The sequence below is a fragment of the Mirounga leonina genome, unplaced genomic scaffold (assembly GCF_011800145.1).
Source record: "Mirounga leonina isolate KUSES-001 unplaced genomic scaffold, KU_Mleo_1.0 Mir_93, whole genome shotgun sequence".
In the NCBI taxonomy this organism is placed as follows: Eukaryota; Metazoa; Chordata; class Mammalia; order Carnivora; family Phocidae; genus Mirounga; species Mirounga leonina.
Genome location: NW_023270854.1, coordinates 37,589,025 through 37,609,555, shown reverse-complemented (window position 1 = coordinate 37,609,555; position 20,531 = coordinate 37,589,025). Strand labels below are relative to the sequence as shown.

General features: G+C 38.4%; 1 protein-coding gene across 3 annotated transcripts in view; it reads right to left on the bottom strand.

The window, feature by feature from the left end:
• The window catches only part of NOL4 (nucleolar protein 4), a 413,857-nt gene extending 395,866 nt beyond the window's left edge, over positions 1-17,991 (bottom strand). For all 3 annotated transcript variants that reach the window (XM_034995876.1, XM_034995877.1, XM_034995878.1), the window contains exon 1: positions 17,395-17,991. In XM_034995876.1, the coding sequence (XP_034851767.1) occupies positions 17,395-17,658 (264 nt within the window). In that variant the 5' untranslated portion in view covers positions 17,659-17,991. The remainder of the gene's footprint in view (positions 1-17,394) is intronic.
• Between the last annotated feature and the right edge of the window lie 2,540 nt (positions 17,992-20,531).

Genomic DNA, 20,531 nt, shown 5'->3' with positions numbered 1-20,531 from the left:
GTCTATGTCTTCAAATTTCAGTTAAAGTAGAATGAGAAGTTAGTCATTACTTGTAATTTAGGCAGTGCAGAAACCTAAAATTTCTTATTTTTCCTTATTTTCCCAGTTGTTTTTAACAATTCACATTTATTTTTAGACTTTATACAGCACCAAATTTGTTATTGTATTCTACCAGTTTATAAAATATTCAAATAGTATAATTAAAACAAATGAAACTAGCAAAAAAAGAATGTGGGAAAAACATAACCAATAATATGCATACAACTCAATTTTATGGGCACAAAGTGCAAGTAACTACTGGGTAGGCTACATAAACAAGTTTGTTCACACCCTGGGAATCAGCACGTTATAGATGGAAGAAAGAGTTTTGGTTAATTCACTAGCTAGTGAGGCTCTATTAAGAGATCTTTTATTATATTTTCAAGCAAAATACCATCTAGTCTCACAGTTTAATAGCCATTCTGTCACTTTGAAGTGACTTTGAATTTCACATATTAACTAACTGTGTTGATTTTAAAGTTTAAATTCTAGAGGATGATCTTATTTCCCTTATTTGAAAATTCTAGGGAACATATTACTATTATATCTATGTATCAACAACAGAGTAATGCAAATTAGCTAACAGGTATTTATTCATAATACCGTCTTTATTAAGTAGAGATCCATTTATAATGGAATGGACCTATGAATTGTTTATATGAGGATAGAGATGGTTTAAGAAAAAGTTTTTACCCATTATAGTAGATAAGCATACCCCCTCTGCTATCTTATTAATTATGAAATCCTCCTTTAATAGGTAGTTCAAGGTAAATGTCATCCTACCCCTGTTCAAATTAATGCTAATTTTAAATTAACATATTACAAATTAGTGAGACCAAACAAATCATCAAATGAACTATTTTATAATGGTAGCTTTTATGAAGAAAGATTAATTAAAACAAATATAGCAAAACTCCTTCTTGACCTCAGATAAACATCAAAGAGCATGTAAACAGAGACTACTAAGAGAACAATGACCCACATCTAAAATTCAAACAAACCTGTGATATTAGATTTGAAAATCTCATCTAATTAGGTCAATTGGTTAGAGCAGAATGCTAATATGACCAAGCTAGACATTAGATCCTCATATATGCCACCTAGCTTTGCCCCAGGTCTCTAGATTAAACCCCTAAAGCCCTGCAGCCATCTGGCAAGTGCAATTAGGTCCAAATGTAAGCATCCTTGCCTGAACTGCAGCCCCCCCATCTTGGTACCCCACCAGAGAAGAAAACTTCAAAAATATTTGCCAATCTTATTTCAATGACTGCTCCCTTTATACGTAATGATAAGACACAAATATTCAAGTAATATTCCCTGAAAACAAATAACCACAAATAACAAAAACACCAGCTCTCTGCCTATAAGACAGGTTATTACTTTTTATTACCAAAATTAAATTTCCAAGTTACTGAACTTATCTTTTGAATCTCCTTCTCAATCTCACAGTTTTCTAACAGCCCTAAACAGTGAGAAAATCTGTAACTGTGAGAAAAACTACCACAAATGAATACTTGATTAAAATTAGGAAGAGTGGAACATAAGAGCCTATTGAATAAACGCCAGATAGATAGAAAGGAAGAAAATCAAAACAAAGATTTTACCTTCTCCACACAGAGAGGAGAAAATATTCCCAGTACCTGCTAAGATTTTAACAGAAAAAGATCTACCTATAGATGTTATTTTCTATATTCTAGCCCCTAAATGTTAGGCACATCTTTTTAAAATGCTTATTATATTAAAATAATTATTTAAAAATAAAATTACAGAATGATTATTCCTAAAAAATGATTATATTTTATCTTCTCTGTATTGTTTTCAAAAATACTTCAACATAATTATGTAAATAATAATAATCTCTTGATATGTATACTCTTCTGTCTTCATCCTCCCACAAAAAGCCTAAAACAGTAAGCTACCTTGTATTCTATTTAGGAAATAGATGAAATATAATGAAATAAAAATCATTTAAAAATAAAGACATTAAGAGAAAAATCAAAGTTATATATGTATATATATTCATATATAATATATATTTACTCCCAATACAAGCCATAATTAAATATTTCAAATGATCTGTTAGAAATTTTATATTTTACTAAATTACTAAATTAGGGACCATCTCATCAAAAACTATAAAAAAGGCAACACATTAGGCATTAGGTGGGAAGAATATTTACATTATTCCCAGCTGTATCTTAAACCACAGTCTTAGTCAAATATGCTTTTTAAAAAATTGACTTGTTTTGATTGTGCACATGACTTTCAAGAAATTTGCACCAAAGACCTATGTATCAGTTTTCTTTTGCTGTGTAACTGCAAATTAGGTGGCTTACAACTTTACAAGCTTACTATCTCACAATTCCTGTGGGTCAGAAGCCTAGCACATTTTAACTGGGTCCTCTGCTCAGATCCTCATAAAGCTGAAACACGTGTCAGCCAGCTACATTCTCATTTGGAAGCTCAATAGAGAACGATCCCCTTACAAGCTTTCTTTGGTTGTTGGCAGAATTCATTCCCTTGTGGTTATAGGACTTAAGTCCCTGTTGTTTTCCTAGCTGTTGGCAAAGCATGCTCTTAGCTCCTAGAGGTTGCTGTCAGCTCTTAACCACATGGCCCCCTCCATCTAAGGCTTTGAAACTCTATGTCTTCTGCTGTGAGCCAATGAAAAAAACTCTCTGCTTTTAACAGGCTAATGTGATTAAGTCAGACCTACCTAAAAGAGCCCTCTTTCTTAAAGTCAACAGCACCATAAAACATAACAAAATTGTGGGAGGGATAACTCATCATATTCACAGGTTCTACCGCACACAAAAAGGGGGGAATTAAACAAGTGTGAAGGTCATTTGGGAGTCATCTTAGAATCCTGCCTACCACAGTGCACAAAAATCGAAGGATCACGGGAAGACTCTCAGTGGTAGAGCCAGACATGTGGGTATAAAATCAAAGAAGTATGAGCAAGATTTAAAACACTGCTTTAGGGGCGCCTGGGTGGCTCAGTTGGTTAAGCGACTGCCTTCAGCTCAGGTCATGATCCCAGGGTCCTGGGATCGAGTCCCGCATCGGGCTCCCTGCTCTGCGGGGAGCCTGCTTCTCCCTCTCCCACTCCCCCTGCTTGTGTTCCCTCTCTCGCTGTGTCTCTCTCTGTCAAATAAATAAATAAAATCTTTAAAAAAAAAAATAAAAAAATAAAAAAAATAAATAAAACACTGCTTTAAAGCATAAACTTCATGTTTTAATAAATATTTGAAACACTAACTTGACTTTGAAAAGGCCTGTGATTGAATAAGTTTTTTTTAAGATTTTTATTTTTAAGTAACCTCTACACCCTACATCGGGCTTGAACTCATTACTCTGAGATCAAGAGCTGCATGCTCTATCGACTGAGCCAGCCAGGCACCCCTTGAATAAGTGTTCTATATAGAATTCTCCACTTGGATTTTTTTTTATTCTTATGTTAATCCCCATACATTACATCATTAGTTTTAGATGAAGTGTTCCATGATTCATTGTTTGTGCATAACACCCAGTGCTCCATGCAGAATGTGCCCTCCTCAATACCCACCACCAGGCTAACCCATCCTCCCACCCCTCTCCCCTCTAGAACCCTGTTTGTTTTTCAGAGTCCATTGTCTCTCATGGTTCGTCTCCCACTTGGATTTTTAGAAGGATTTCTCTGGGAAGTCTTTGTAATTGTGGATATAGTAACAACTAAAAGATCAACAATCACTTCTCCTCAACTCCAAAAACGACAAACAGAAAACCTGTTTATTATAAGATGACTTGATTCATACTCCTTTTAAGAGACTTTAAATTTATTCTTAAGTTTCATAAATTCTATTTTTAACATTTTATTGGACTTAAAGTCTGAGATTTATACAGCATGATTCAAACATACATAATTCAATTATAACATCAAGCTACTGAATTTTATTGATTTATTGCTTGATAATTTGAATTTAATGCCTCTGTAATATCTGTAATTATAATATTTAAAACAATATATTGAGTTAAAGGACCTGTTTAGCTTCTAGTTTACTCATCTGATTTATATTCTGCGATATAAACCACTATGAGACATCAAGTCTCTACCTGTAAGACCTAAATAATGACATCCCTGTTCAAACACTTTTGGTAGCTGTCATTCCCTACGGAATGAAGTCCAAACATTTTAACATGGCAATTTGTTAAATTCATGACTTTAACAAATTTAAAGTCTCTTAAAAGGAATATGAATCAAGTCATCTTATAATGTTTACTTTAGCCCCAGCCTACTTTTCCACCTTCACCTTTCACCATACCCTATACTTTAGCTATTCTTGACTGTGCACCACCCCCTGAATATGCCTTTGATATCAACATCTCCCGTCATATCAACATCAAACATATCATTGTTTTATGGATGTCAAGGGTTTGTAGAGCTAAGATACTATTTTAATGTTGTGTTGGTTGAGTACAGAGTACACCCTCTTTAATAAAAAAGTGATATTTTAGCTGAAGTGTAAGGTCTTAAACACAATGTTCTACTGTGAGGCAAAATTGTACTATGGATTAGAGTAATTATCTCCAACTGGTATATGCACATCCCAGGATATGTATGAGATGACCTACTGAGGTGAAGAAGAAAATATTAAAATTTATATGTATTTTAATCTCAGCTCTGTATGTTTATATTTTTGAATATTTTAAAAAATGTGTTAATTATTAATACAGTAGTATATCTATTAATTTATTGTATATATTTTATATATATATAATTTCATGTTCATTTTTGTTAACAATTGGAGTGTGTTATTTTAAGTCTGGAGATCAAATTAAGGACTTTGGAATCCAACTGAAATGGTTTCCATCTGAACTCTAACACTCTGAAGTTCTGTGCCTTCAGAAAGTCACCTTAACTTAAACCACAATTTTCTCAAGTGTGTAATAAAAAGCATTAATAACCATAGGGCTGTTTTGAACATTAAAGGTGATCTTTCCTTTAAAGTGATTAGCCCAATCTTTAACCTCTAGTAAGAACTTGATAAATTTAAGGCATTAGTATTGTTACTAACTTTGTTATATTCAATACTTGCAATTGCCTTAGGAAGAAGTATGTTCATTGAAGAGGTCAAGATGAGGAGCAAAGACACCAGTTTCTTAAAGAGTGCTTACTCTTGTGTGCACTGTTGGTTGCACTATAAAATGGTGCAACTGCTTTGGAAAATAGCATGGCAGTTCCTCAAAAAAACTAAAAATAGAACTAATCCAGCAATCCCACTTGTGTGTGTGTGTGTGTGTGTGTATGAACTGAAACGAGGGTCTTGAGGAATATTTGCACACCCATGTTCATAGCAGCACTATTTACAATAGCCAGGAGGCTGAAGGAACCCAAAGGTCCATCAACAGATGAGTAGATAAACAAAATGTACTACATACATATAATGGTATATTATTTAGCTTTAAAAAGGAAGGAAATTCTGTCCTACACTATACCATGGATGAATCTTGAGGACATTATGCTAACTGAAATAAGTCAATCACAAGAAGTCAAATACTATAGGACTCCAGTTATATGAGGTATCTAATGTAGTCATATACATAGAAACAGAAAGTACAATGGTGGTTACCAGGCACTGGAGGAAAAGGGGAAAGGGTGAAAATTGTTTTTTAATGAGTACAGTTTCAGTTTTGCAATATAAAAAGGTTCTGGACATCTATTGTATAACAATATGTCTATACTTAATACTATTCAACTGTATATTTAAAAATGGTTAAGATGATTAACTTTATATTATGTGTTTTTTACAATAATTTAAATTAATTAATTACATTTTGTGAAAAAAAGATTTCCCGATATATATAGCTATTGTATGGTAGTTAATAAGAAGGGCCTATCATGTGATGTCAGGCTGGGAAGTTTTTCATTTATTGCATTAATACTGAGCACCGAAGATGCATCTTCAAGCAGTGGAAATCAAATCCCCTCCTTCAAAGCTTTTGGGAAAATTATGAAATTGTCATGCAATGGTCATATTGCTTAGTATGGTATGGTAAGAATATGATGGATTCCAGACATATTAACTTCATAGAATCAACAGTATTCCATTGAGTGTTGACCATAAAGGGGAAGAAAAGGGGGAAATCAAAAATGTCACAAGGATTTTTGCCTTGGATAGATGGGCAAATTGTGTTGCCATCCACAGAAAAAGGAAATTTTTAAAAAATAAGAAAAGATAAACAAATTAATAAACATACAGTAAGACTCATCAAGAAAAAAAGAGAGGGGCCAAATAAAATCAGAAATGAAAGGGAGGAGTTACAACAAATACCACAGAAATACAAAGAATTATAAAAACGACTACTACGAATAATTATACAACAAAAAACTGGAAAACCCAGAAGAAATTAATAAATGCCTAGAAACATACACTTCTTCAAGATGAATCAGTGAAGAAATAGAAATAGAAAATCTCGGGGTGCCTGGGTGGCTCAGTTGGTTAAGCGACTGCCTTCGGCTCAGGTCATGATCCTGGAGTCCCAGGATTGAGTCCCGCATGGGGCTCCCTGCTCAGCGGGGAGTCTGCTTGTCCCTCTGACCCTCCTCCCTCTCATGGTCTCTCTCTATCATTCTTTCTCTCTCTCAATAAATAAATAAAAATCTTAAAAAAAAAAAAAAAAAGAAAATCTCCACAGACTGGTTACTTGTAATGAAATTGAATCAGTAATCACAAAACTCCCAAAGAACAGAAGTCTAAGACCAGAGAGCTTCAGAGGTGAATTCTACCAAACACTTAAAGAAGAGCTAATACCTATCCTTGTCAAACTCCAAAAAATAAAAGAGGAAGGAATGCTTGCAAGCTCATTCTAAAAGGCCAGCATTACCCTATTATACAAACCAGACAGACACTACAAAAAAAATTATAGGCCAATATTCCTGATGAGGATAGACACAAAAATCTTCAACAAACTATTAGCAAACCAAATCCAACAATACATTTAAAGGACCATATACCATGATCAAATGGGATTTATTCCAGGGATGCCAGGATAGTCCAAACCTGCAAATCAATCAACGTGATACACCATATTAACAAAATGAAGGCTAAAAATCATACGATTATCTCAAAGATGCAAAAAAAGCATTTGTCAAAATTCAACATCCATTTGTGATAAAAATTCTCAACAAAGTAGGCAAGGAGGGAATATACCTCAACATAATAAAGCTCATAGTTGACAAACACACAGCTAAAAACATACTCAATGGTGAAAAGCTAAAAGCTTTTCCTCTACGATCAGGAACAAGAAAAGAATGCCCACCCTCACCACTTTTATTCAACATAGTACTGGAAGTCCTAGCCATAGTAATTAGGTGAGAAAAATAAATAAAAGACATCCAAATGAGAAAAAAAAGAAGTAAAGCTGTCAATATTTGTAGATAATATGGTACTATATACTGGAAACCCTAAAGCTTCCACCCCAAAACAATTATAACTAATAAATGAATTCAGAACAGTGCAGGATAAAAAATTCCATATAGAGAAATCTGTTGTGTTTCTATACACTAATAACAAACAGAAAGAGATTAAGATAACAATCCCATTTACAATTGCATCAAAAAGAAGAAAATACCTACAAATAAATTTAACCCAAAGAGGTGAAAGATCTGTATTCTGAAAACTACAAGACATCAGTAAAATGAATTGAAGATGACACAGACAAATGAAAGGATATTCCACGCTCGTGGATTGAAAGAATTAATATTATTAAGATGTCCATACTACCCAAAGAAATCTACAGATTCAAAGCAATCCTTATCAAAATACCAATGGCCTGTTTCAAAAAACTAAAATAAATAGTCCTAAAATTTGTATGGAACCAGGAAAGACTGAAGAGCTTAAGCAATCTTGAGAAAAAGAAAGCAGGCTGGAGGTATCACTCTCCTGGATTTGAAACTATACTGCAAAACTACAATCATCCAAACAGATGACACTGGCACCAAAACAAGACACATAGATCATTGGAACAGGATTGAAAGCCCAGAAAGGAATCCATGCTTATATGGTCAATTAATCTACAACAAAGGAGACAAGAATATACAACGGGGAAAAGACGGTCTCTTCAATAAATGGTGTTGGGAAAACTGGACAGCCACATGCAAAAGAATGAAAGTGGACCACTTTCTTACACCATCCACAGGAATAAATTCAAAATGGATTAAAGACTTAAATATAAGACCTGAAATCAGAAAACTCCTAGAAGAAAACAAAGTCAGTAAGCTCTCTGACATTTACTTTTTACAACAGAAAAACAAACAAATGAGACTATATCAAACTAAAAAGCCTTTCAACGGCAAAGGAAACCATCAACAAAACAAAAAGGCAATCTAATGAATGGGAAAAGATATTTGCAAATGACATATCTGATAACCAGTTGACATCTAAAATATATGGAGTTGACAAAACTCAATATTAAAAAAAAACAAAATCCAATTAAAAATCATCAGGGAGGGGAGCCTGGGTGGCTCAGTTGGTTAAACGTCTGCCTTCGGCTAAGATCATGATCTCAGGGTCCTAGGATTGAGCCCCGCATTTGGGCTCCCTGGTCAAAGAAGAGTCTGTTTCTCTCTCTCTCTCCCTCTGCCCTCCCCCCTCAAATAAATAAAATACTTTTAAAAAACCATCAGGTAACTAATAAATCAAAACCACAATGAAATATCACCTCACACCTGTTGGAATGGCTAATGTCAAAAAACAAGAAATAACAAGTGTTGTCAAGGATGTGGAGAAATGGGAACCCTCATGTGCTGTTGGTAGAAATGTCAGTTGGTGCACCCACAATGGAAAAGAGTATGGATGTTCCTCAAAAAATTAAAAATAGAAATACCATAGAATCTAGCAATTCCACTTTATGAAAAAAAAAAAAACCCAAACACTAATTTGAAAAGATATATGCCCCCCCATGTTCATTGCAGCATTAGCATTATCTACAATAGCCAAGGAATGGAAACAACCTGACTGCCCACTGATAGATAAATGGGTAAAGAAGATGTGGTGTGTGTGTGTGTGTGTGTGTGTGTGTATGTAATATAACTCATAAAGAATAAATCTTGCCTTTTGCATCTACATGGACAGACCTAGAAGATATTATGCTAAGTGAAATACATCAGACAGAAAAAGACAAATACTATATGACTTCACTTATGTGTGGAACCCAAGAAACTGATGAAGAAACAAAACAGAAATAGACTCAAATACAGAAAACAAACTGATGGTAGGCAGAGGAGAGGGAGATGGGAAGATGGACAAAAAGAACAAGGGGATTAAGAGGTACAATTTTCCAATTATAAAATAAATAATACATGGGAATGTAACATACAGCATAGGGGATACAGTCAATAATACTGTAACAACTTTATATATTGATAGATGGTAACTAGACATTGTGGTGTTCATTTTATAATGTACATAAATATCAGATCATTTTGTTGTGTATCTGAAACTAATACAATATTATCTGTCAATTATAATTCAATTTTTAAAAAGATAATCCTTAAAGAATAGAGATTACAACATAAATTCATGCTTTCATTTATTCAGTACTATTTTTGTAAAGTAGCATATGCTGTACACCAAATAATGGACATAAATGGCAAAATGACTCTTATGAAATGTAGATAGGGAGCAGGAAAAGAAAGGCATATATTCCCAGGAATATTATTGTAAAGAAGAGCCTCTAAATTTTTCAGAGTGCCCGTTGGATGATTCATGGACAAGCTATTATTTTAGTGTTTTCAATTTCTAAACAAAGGCAAGAAATACAGGTAACTTTTTAAGTGGAGAAAATGTACTATTTGTCATGTTTCTGCTGTTCTCTAAATTCACAGTGTAATGTTAAATGTTACACTCAGTAATAAAATAGAAAGGCCAATCAGTAAATGTTCCTTTTTCATAAAACTTTACTGTATTAGCTTATGGAAATTCTACTTATAAAATTGTATTGAATTTACCTTTTTTTTCCTGTTCCTCTTCCAATGTATAGTGCTAATAACTTTCTCCAAGTCTTTCAAAATATTACATAGTTTCAAATCATTTTAATTTGTTTGCCACCCTGAAATTATAATAAATGATCTATGAACAGTCATTTATTCTGAGAACCAAATATTTCATTTGGTTCACTGTTTTAATGCTTAGCTGGATTCAGTCTCATACTAGGATATATTTCAGTATAATTATTAAAAATGACAATACAAAAGAAAAAAAAAAAGGTGTCAGCTGGGAAGACCCAGGATGAAGAAATGGAGAGAAGAAATAGTCATTTTGGGTTATGTTCAGTTTGAGGTGCTTTGGGATATCCTGGTAGAAACGTCCAGTAGAAATTGTAAAATACAGATGTGAACCTCACAAAACAGGCATTAAGTCGCCATAACATAGTCACAACTGAAGCCACGGACATAAATGCAATTACTCAGTGAGAAAAGGAATTCAAAACATATCTCAGTGACATTATTTCATTTCAAGGATAAAGAAGCAAACAATCCATGAAATTTGGAAAAACAGGTTTGCCTCAGAATTCTACAGAGCAACCACATTATCAACAATGTTCTGGTAGAAAGAGGAAAATAAAGAAATTACACCTAGTTAAGTTGTTCTTTAGTTATAAAGGCTAAGGACAAATATTTTTAATTGCATACAAACCTCAAAGAATGGAACACATAATCTTTCTTTAGAAAAAAATGACCAGGAATTGTAGCCAAGGGATGAATCAAATCAAAGAATTCAGGAAAAAAAAAAAAAAAACAGGTAGAAGAATGTATAAGCATTTAAATACACCAAAAGAAAAACAGTCCTGAGAACCAAATTATATACCATTATAAAACCTTGACAATAAAAACAATTATAGTATATAAGATGATATAATGAACATAACACAATAAAATACATAATTATAATAAACCTAACATAAGCAGGGAGTACAAAACAGTGAGAAGTGAAATAGGCTCGGGGCGCCTGGGTTGCTCAGTCAGTTAAGCGTCTGCCTTCGGCTCAGGTCATGATCCCAGGGTCCTGGGATCAAGCCCCGCATCGGGCTCCCTGCTCATCGGGGAGCCTGCTTCTCCCTCTCCTACTCCCTCCTGCTTGTGTTCCCTCTCTCACTGTGTCTCCCTCTGTCAAATAAATAAAATCTTTAAAAAAAAAAAAAAGAAGTGAAATAGGCTTATTCCTCATCTACCTTTGGAGAAAGTCAATGATAAGAATGAAACTGAAATCTGTAGTTGAAAAAAAAAATGAATGTAATTCAATCTCTTAATGTTTTTCTTAATCTTTTCTATTAACTTCAGGAATAAATACCTCTGAGAAGTATTTATGTATTAGCAATTTTTTGAATTGCATGTTTTTCTGTTTCTTTTGTTTCATTTTGATAATATTATGTTTTATGCTTCTTACTTAAATTAGCATATAATTACCATCCCAGTTTTGGAAAATTATTTCTTCCTGTCCATATCAATCATTATATCAATCAATCACTATATCTAATCTTGTTTTGGTATGTATGTTTAGACAGACATCTATAATGATGCTCATAATTAGCTAATGGTGGTTAAATCTGGATGGGGGATTTAATATAACAAAATTTCTTTCCTTTTCACTTAGATTTTTTTAAATAATGAAAACGTATCACTTTTACCAAATAGTCATTTTTAGTTTCTAAAAAAATAAATATCTGAATAACATACATATTCATAAAGATGTATTTTAACTCCTTGTGGCAGTGTGATCTTGAGTTTATAACATATACCTAATTATAATTACATCATGGTATCCTTGTTTTCTTAATAATACTTAGAACAGCTTCTATGTTTTTTAGCATTTACTACATGCCAGACAGATACTACATACACTATATACTTATGAATTCTTATTCTTATCCAAACTAGTTAGGCAAGTATTAATTAGTGGCATTTACAAAGAGGAAACTGTGTCTTTAGTTAAGAAATTTCCCCTTACTTACAGTTATCGTAAATGGCAAATCCAGGATTCAAATCTTGCTCTAGAATCCGTACCCTGCCCACTATGTCATGTTTCCTGCCATCTATGCTGTCCATGAAGTTTATTTTATCCTGTTATCCCAGGACTATCAAAACAAATGTAACCTAAAACTTTGTAGATTCACTTTAATCATTCCCAGTTAGTTATAAGAAGTCTTAGCAAATACAACAGCTATTAGTGAGAGATCTTTATAGTCTTGACATGGGATTGGAACTCTCAGAAGTTCTGCTGCTACATCCCTGTATTTGCTTTTTGATATTTCCTTTATCCTATGCACAAAGTCTCGAGTGTAAAATCTTGAGAAGCAGGATCTCAGCTGGTTCAGGAGGTGTATTGATGTAATATAAATGAGTGCTGAATCTTGCCCTGCCTGCCCCCCAGTATGCTTATTAACAAAACAAGGAAGAACCAATGGAAAAATCAAGAACTGGTATCTTAGGAAATGTATGGGCTAGTCTTCAAATATTAACAGGGTCTGATTTCCTCCATAAATTCAGGGGAGTTATCTCTACAAGCCCCTTGTCCCTAAATACTCAGGCCATATCAGCCCCTTGTAAGGATATATCCACTATTCTTGACAGCTGTAATTGGCCGTGTACTAGGGTTTTGCCATAGATGAGTTATTCCTCACAACAATTCTCAAGGAACCACTAAAGTCCGCTTATAAGCCACGTTGCTGAGACTCATACTTGGGATCTATTTGATCCCCAAAGACCTATATTACAGAGCTCTTCAAAATACCTCAATGAAGAGGGGGAAAAAATGCATTGGTTATCTGCAGCAATGCCCGTCTTGAAAGTATAGGAGAGGGGCATCTGGGTGGCTCAGTCGTTAAGCGTCTGCCTTTGGCTCAGGTCATGATTCCAGGGTCCTGGGATCGAGCCCCCCATCGGGCTCCCTGCTCTGCGGGAAGCCTGCTTCTCCCACTCCCCCTGCTTGTGTTCCCCCTCTCGCTGTGTCTCTCTCTGTCAAATAAATAAATAAAATCTTTAAAAAAAAAAAAAGTATAAGAGATAAACAAAACTTTGTTTACATCTTAATTACTATTATCATGATTTGCCTGTGTCAGAGATATAACGTGTCCTGATGTGTGGCTAGCATGGTTCCTCAGTTTTGTTTTTCTGGAATTTCTGTAGCAAATTTCAGATCATGGCCTAATATACATGGTATGTGCCTCAGGCATGAAGTTAGGCCCTGTAGAAATGTATAGAGACTCTTTATGAGACATTATTTCCTTCACTCTTGATAGAGCAGAGAGAAATTTGTAACCAAAACCATAGTCAGAGAACTAAAAAAACAGTAACTGTTTATAAACCAGTCCATGAATATTCATTCTAATCACTATATAGTAATCAATTAGTATACACAGCAAGAACAATATGAAATCTGAGGCTACAGATTGCAGAACTGAATAAATCATCATTTTTAAGAGATATAACTAAAGATAATATATTTTCCTTTCTGGATGAAAATTCATTTTATGTTCCCTGGTGGAATAAATATAAAGAAGAAATACACAAAAGGCAAAAATTGGACCTAAATGTCCATTCCTACATATACAGGTCAAGAAAAGCATTACTCGCATAATTGGATATTCATTGCCTTGTTTGCTTAAGACTGAAAAACAAAAACGTGAGTTTGCCAAATTTCCTAATGTTTTGTACAGTGCAGTGGGCCTTTAAAAAATACACAGTAATGCATTAATCTAATACTACTACAAAGGTTTAATGATTTTTCTGGTTATTTCCTAAGTTTACCTTTCATAATATCAAGTGGTATATATAATGTGTTTTGGTAGTTTGAGTCACAAGTGTGATGTTTCAGCTAATTGTGGCTAAAAGCAAAATGCCAATCAGGATGAAAAGCTTCTAAAAACAAACTAAACTGAAACTATTAAAAATGTAAAAGAGAGTAACCATAGTGATGCTAATTTAAAATGATCACTGATGAAACATTTCTTATAATCAATGTCAGACATCTGTATCTTTTTCAGAACTGTTTTAAGTTATTCATTACTTCATCCCTTAAAGTTTCTGACATCTTTAATGAGAGAACACATAAAAATAATGGTGGTAGTGTGAACAAAACTTAGATGCGATGCTCAACAAACTGCACATGTGTGTATACACACGTGCGTGCGTGTGCATGCAGGCGCACAGGCAGATCCTACTCTAGACCTAAAATGGCTGAGTTGCGGGATGTTGTTGCTTGGTGACCAAACAGTATCTACTCAGCCACAGAGTCATTTAAGCAGTGAGAGATATGTCCCCTCAGCTTTAGGCATGGCCAGGACAAATATTAAGGGGCATGTTTATCTTTTCTAGTATTCTACATTTTCATTTTAAGTTCAGTTGTCACTTTCTTGATTTTGTCATCAATTAAATTCAGATTTTAGGGGAAAGAGTATTTGGAACCCTACCGCTGTCATTTTAAGAAAATAAGAGGGAGAACCAAGCTTCTTTCAAACTGGAAGATAGTCTGTTTCAATTAAGTCTATGTGGTGTGTCTACTCTGTTCTGCTACGACCTCCCAGTTGCTATCAGTCTCTCTTTCTTTCATTAAACACTAGCAGTTAATTAGCCCCAGCCTGTCCTCTTGCCTTCTCTCTGTCCCTTTTCAAGGTAGTAATGATGTCTAATTACCAGCAGCAGTGGGTCACTGCAACGTCAGGCGCAAATCTCTCTCACTGACAGCAGAGCCAGCCGCAAACCCTCAAACCTCAGACAGCTAGAATGATTCTCAGTCTACTTGAAAATACCAAATACAGTACTTTATTTCAACCAAGATACGCCTTTGACATAAAAATATGTTTCTTGTCTTTCTGGTGGATTGTACTCCCGCTATTATAAAGAAAAGCTTATTTTTAAGGAAGAGATCATTTGAGATGCGGAGAAACACATGATAAAAGGGGAACCTTTTATTTATTTTTTAACTTGTTGAAATGATGATTGGCTGTCTTTCAGGGAAGGCGGAGCCTATAATTCTATGTAAGGAGCAGCAGAAAATTTTCATAAAGAGCAACAGAAGAGTTCATGAATTAAAAACCTCTTCAACATTTCAAAACAGGCTTGAATGAAGAGCAAATCTCTTAAATACTACATGGAAACCACTATCTAAGAACACCACCTGATGAATTACATATTCTCCCATAAATATATGGAATCTTTACTGAAAAGGGAAACGTGTTACTTTATTGTTAACGCTGGAGTTGTTATTCTACGATGGATGTCTTAGCAATAGTTCTTTAACAAGTCTGCATAAATTTTTGAATGAAAATATGGGTATCTGAACATGCGAATTCTGGTCTGAATTACTAGGCATCCATATTTCTCTTAGTGTCTCTATAGCTGTTACACAATTTATGTTATTTAGAATTTTTAATTAATGTTTTAAAAGGGCACATCTGTTTATACACATAGTAGATGTAAACAAACCCCTGCAAGTATAAACTGGACCAATATATACAAGTGAAGCTGTCTGACAGATAAACAGAGGAACCTGATTTTAATATAAAAGGAATGAAAAACAAACTTCCCAGCTAGCAATTGTTTTGAAAAACATATAAAATATTATTTAATAATAATTAGGTAAATATACCTTAAATGACTACTTTATTTATTCAGTTAACCCAGTGGTGCCCAAAAGAAAATACATCCTTATGTTCTGAATTCTAATCTACTTTGTCTAACAAGTTATTTTTAAAAAATCAGGTTAAGTTACTTCCGATACAAATGAATCAAAGCACTTCATTCTCCACAACAGACTTCTGGCTCATCCAGATGTAAATAAACCTCAGTTCTAATCCATAGGCATCTAGTCCTCATTATTTAGTAAAGAAAGACAGTGATCTCACCATTGTCTTTAGCAATGCCACATTAAAAGGGAAGGCTGTGTTTATAGACCTACCTCCTAGAAAATTCCAACAATAGTACTTAAAAAAAAAAAAAAGCAGAACTTTTATGTGGGTTTCTATTTCACCCTTATTTCCTTTTCCCATTTTCCAGATAAATTCCAAAAGAAATATACTTCCTTCAAACAACTATCCCTGATTAATCTCGGGAAACCATTAACTATTTTCCAAACCTGAAAGAGTCCTCCAAATAGTCCTCTGAAAAACCTTTCATGCACATATTTCCAATTTAATATACCTCCGTTTGAGACAGAAGAATAGCTTGCAAGACATCTCCTTTCTAGCATCCTCCAGGAATACTGCTCGGGGAAACAGTTGCCAGTATGGGGTGGGGGTGGGGGGTTAGGAAAAGGAGCAAATGCTCAAGAAACCTCAAAGCCAGGCAAAAATGCAAAGGATGCCAAATACCCTCCCCCACCCCTACTCCAGGCGAGTACCCACCGTAGCATGACGAAGAAAGAGGTCTTACGGATCTGATCTGCAATCCTACTTGTAGCCCACAGTTCCCATCTTCTTAAAAAGGAAATTGATGCTGCCGCCGCTCCCCGACCTCACAGGCTTCTGCCCTGACAGGCTGAGATACACTGGGTTCTCAGTGCCCAGTACCTTGCTGCGCCTGGGCTGGGAGCTTTGTGGCCGTGAGACTAGAGCTATCCCAGAACGGGGGACAAATACATACACCATTTGATTGCGCTGAAACCCATGTCTCTTTGTTGTTCATCGTGTAGCTGCGGCTTTATTTGTGAAAGGGGGAAGTGAGGAAGGGAATGGGGGGCGGGGAGGAGGAATCCCCAGGACCTTATCTACAATCTAAATAGTCGTGGCAAGATCTCTGGGAGTGATCAAGGCGATGGGATAGCCCGGTGTCTCCCAGGCGGCGGTCTAACAATAAAACCCGATAGTGTCCGGGGGGTGGGAGGGGGGGAACCCCACATCTCCGACCAGCGCCACAATCGGGCTTTGTGCCAATTAGGAGACACTGTAGACGATCGATCAGAATCGTCTATTATCGGAGCGTGCGTCTGGGGTTCCTGCGTGGCCCTTATGCTCGGTGGCGAAAGCGGGACACACGCCAGGCGCCCAGCGAAGGACATGGGACAATGGCCCAACCCGAGGACGCGGGAGGCCGCCCGACGCGGGGATGGAAGCTCCAGGAGCGGGTTCAGGAGCCCGGAGGCTAGGAGGGCGGCGAGCTCTGGAGGTGCGCTGCCGCTTTAAAATAAAGGACCACAAAGACTCCACCGTGGGGGAAACGCGCCCGGCTAAGGCGAGGGGGGACGACTTGGGGAGGGGGTTGAGAAAGGTGGGGGGCACACGAGCCAACGGTGGCTCACGGCTCCCCCTTCTCCCCCCTCTCTCTCCCCTCCCCGCCGGCTGCTCCCGCAGACAAATAACAGAGGAAGGCGAGTCACTCACCGTGGTCTTGACCGGCACGTAAAGCACTTGCTTGGCGCAGCCGCCGCCCCCGCGGACCTCGTCCGGCTGGCCCAGCTGGAAGCCCTTCGATTTGACCCAGAATTTAAATTTGGCGTTGTCCGTGGAGCTCGACTCGGAGCCGTTGAGGAGCTGGACGATCCGCTCGTATTTTTTACGGGTCACCGTCTTGGTCTTGCCTGAGTCCCCGTAAGTCCTGAGGCACCAGTCCTGGAACTGGCGGTACATGTCGCGCTCGCTCTCCATGTTCCCCGCTCCTGGCCGTCGGCCGGATGCTCCCAGCGCACTTCGCACCTGTTCACCCCGGGCTCATGAAAAATGCAGCCCGGGCCACGATGCAGGGACGCGAGGTCCCGGCCGCCGCCGGAGCCTGCCTCGGGTGGGGGTGGGGGTGGGGGGAGGAATGGGGAGAGGGGAGGAGGGTCCGGCTGGGCACCAGCAATCAATGCCCTGTGCTACCAAGTCTCTGGTTCATTCGTAATTGCAACGGATGTCTCGGACGCTTGTCTCGGACGCTTTTCTCGTCCTCTTAGTGATGGGTCTCTTTAATATTGTGTGACTAGGACCATCCCAACAGCATCCGGCCCAGAGGAACTGGGTTTTAAATAATTAAAATCCCATTCCTTGGTTTATTAAAAATCCCAATATTGACTCGGGGTGGTCCCTGGAGCCTCGCCCCGGGGCTGTGTCCGGGGCAGGGCAGGTGCAGCGCTGCGCCGCCTCCCCGCGCGCGCCCCAGAAGCTTCCCCAGCCGCTGGCCCCACCGTCCAGGAAGCGAGGGCTGAGCTGCTCTCGAAAGCAGCGCGGGGCCGAGCGCCTGCGAGCCCCGAGGGGCACCCAGGTCCCCTGGCTCTCCTTCCTCCAGGGTCCCGTTCCGCTTCAGCCTTCCCGGCGTGGGGCGTTCGGGGACTAGAAAGAGAGAAAGTTCTTACCTGTCATGTTGTTAAGCCTATCAAATCCTGCTACACAGGAAATTTTTAAGGTATTTTTAAAATGGTTTAAAATGTCATTTCTTCATATGCAGTTAGGCTAAATTCCAGCCCTGCAGGTAGATTCCAGGAGTTAGGTCCCAGAATTAGCAACATTCATGGATATTTGGCCATAGTTCTATAGGAAAGACTGTGGTACCCCAAACAGATATCCGTTCCAGGGGGATGTGGGTAAACGAAGGCAGGCCGCTGGCGGCGGGTCTCCCGGATAATGATGGGGTCCCCAGACAGGACTTCTCTGGTTTCTGCTGAACTGGGTACAAGGCATAGAAGTAAGTTTATAATACAGATGCTTAAAACCCTTTGCATGAAATTAAAATAGAGATTATTTTCCCCTTGCTTGGTTACAGTTTGCAGTACACATAGGAGGTTTCGTATGTCTATTTTCCCCCTGCCACGTCATGGACACCCCTCCACTGCTCAGAGTAGCCAAATATGAGTTCCTCTGGACGATTTTCTCAAGCAAATGAAATCAGCGGCTCCTCCATTCAGGATTTCCACCCGTTTGTTACAGAGCTGGAAATAGGGGAGTTCCCATCCTCCTCGCGCTGCGATTGCGGCCGCTCCTCTTTATTCTACTCTCTGCGGAGGCCCGCGCCCGTCCCGGGAGGCGGCTCTGCCAGGAAGGCGGCCCGACCAGTGCCCCGCGCCTGGTCCGCGTCCTAGCCCACCTTCGCCCCTCGTCGTCGTCTCCAAGACGAAAGCCCCGAATGGGAACGCGGAGTGTTTGTACCCACTGCGCCGCAGCTGGTCCGGCACTTGCAAAATGGTCAGTGGCTCCCGCTCGGCCAGGCTGAGTGTGTGCGTGTGTGTGAGCAAGGGAGCGAGGGTGTGCGGTGTGCGGGGGGTGCGCTGTGTGTGCGCGCGTCTCCGGGAAGGTCTCGCGGCGGCTGGAGCCGGGACTGACAGCCCGGGCGGAGCGCGAGCAGCTCCACACACTAAACCTCTCGCCTCTCCCCTCACCCCCACCCCTCCCACTCCCCTCTCCTCCCACCCCCCCTCCCCGGCCCCTTCCAAGCTCTCTGATTGGCCAATGGGACAAAAGTTTCTGTGGAGACGGCTGGGCGCTGACGTCACGGGCAGAATTGTCCCATTTAGGGATCCCGGGGGCAGTGCGCATGCTGCAGGCTTCAGGTTAGAGGCAGGAGGAGGTAGCAGCGGGCGCGGCGGCAGCCAGGTGGCGGAAAGGAGCACTCAGCATCCAGGTGGGGGGACGACTCCAGCAGGGTTTCCATGGAGATTCCTCTGGGTCTAGCCTAAAAACAGCAGATCAGCTGACACCATTAGCTCAGGACCTAATTACTGCTTATTGGAGCAACAAATGAGGGAGAGGGCCAGCTGCAAAGGAAGAGTTTTTATCCTCCCCCCCACACACACCCTCCCACCCCGTCTCCTCCTTTCTCCCTTCTCGGTCGCTCTTGAGTCCCGGGTGAATTCTCATTAACTTGCAAGATTCCTGCAACAACAGCTACCCTTCTCTAGAGGCCACCCGGACTGCTTTTATTCTTTTTATTTCTTTATTTTGTATTAAAAAAATGCTAAAATAAATCAGTTGTCCTGAGTCCTTGAATTTTTGCCCAGTAAATATTAGACCAGTAGAGCTCAGAGAGTCCACTGTCTAATAGAAGTCACAAGTGGATCTAATATAAGGGTGGGGGGAGGCAGGGAGGAAAAAAACACCTTAAATGTGTTAAATTAGGTATTTATCTTTAGGCCTTTTACATTTAAAAATTTTTTTCAATATCTTAAACAGATATGTGGAATAAGGAATTGGAAATTTTGAATCACCCTTGTGTGGTATACCTCACAGGAACACTATTACAAGTTTACCTCGTGTCATCAGAGATAGAGGATAATTCCAAGTTGGGAGATCAAGGTTGTGTTGTATGTTAGTTAAATGTTTCCTAGAGGATTCTGGAAGTATAGCTGATCCTAGACTGGTCAATTCATTCAAGAGTAAGCTGGTTCTATAGAGTTCACTTTCTCTTACGGTTATAACAATTCACAATTTCTGGATTCTTTTTGGTAACTCTTTCATCTGAAGAGTCATCTCATCTCCTCTAAGTCTCATTCAAGTACTTTCAGACCTGTAAAGCTTTCTTTCCTTGACTACTCAAGTTAAAACAGTCT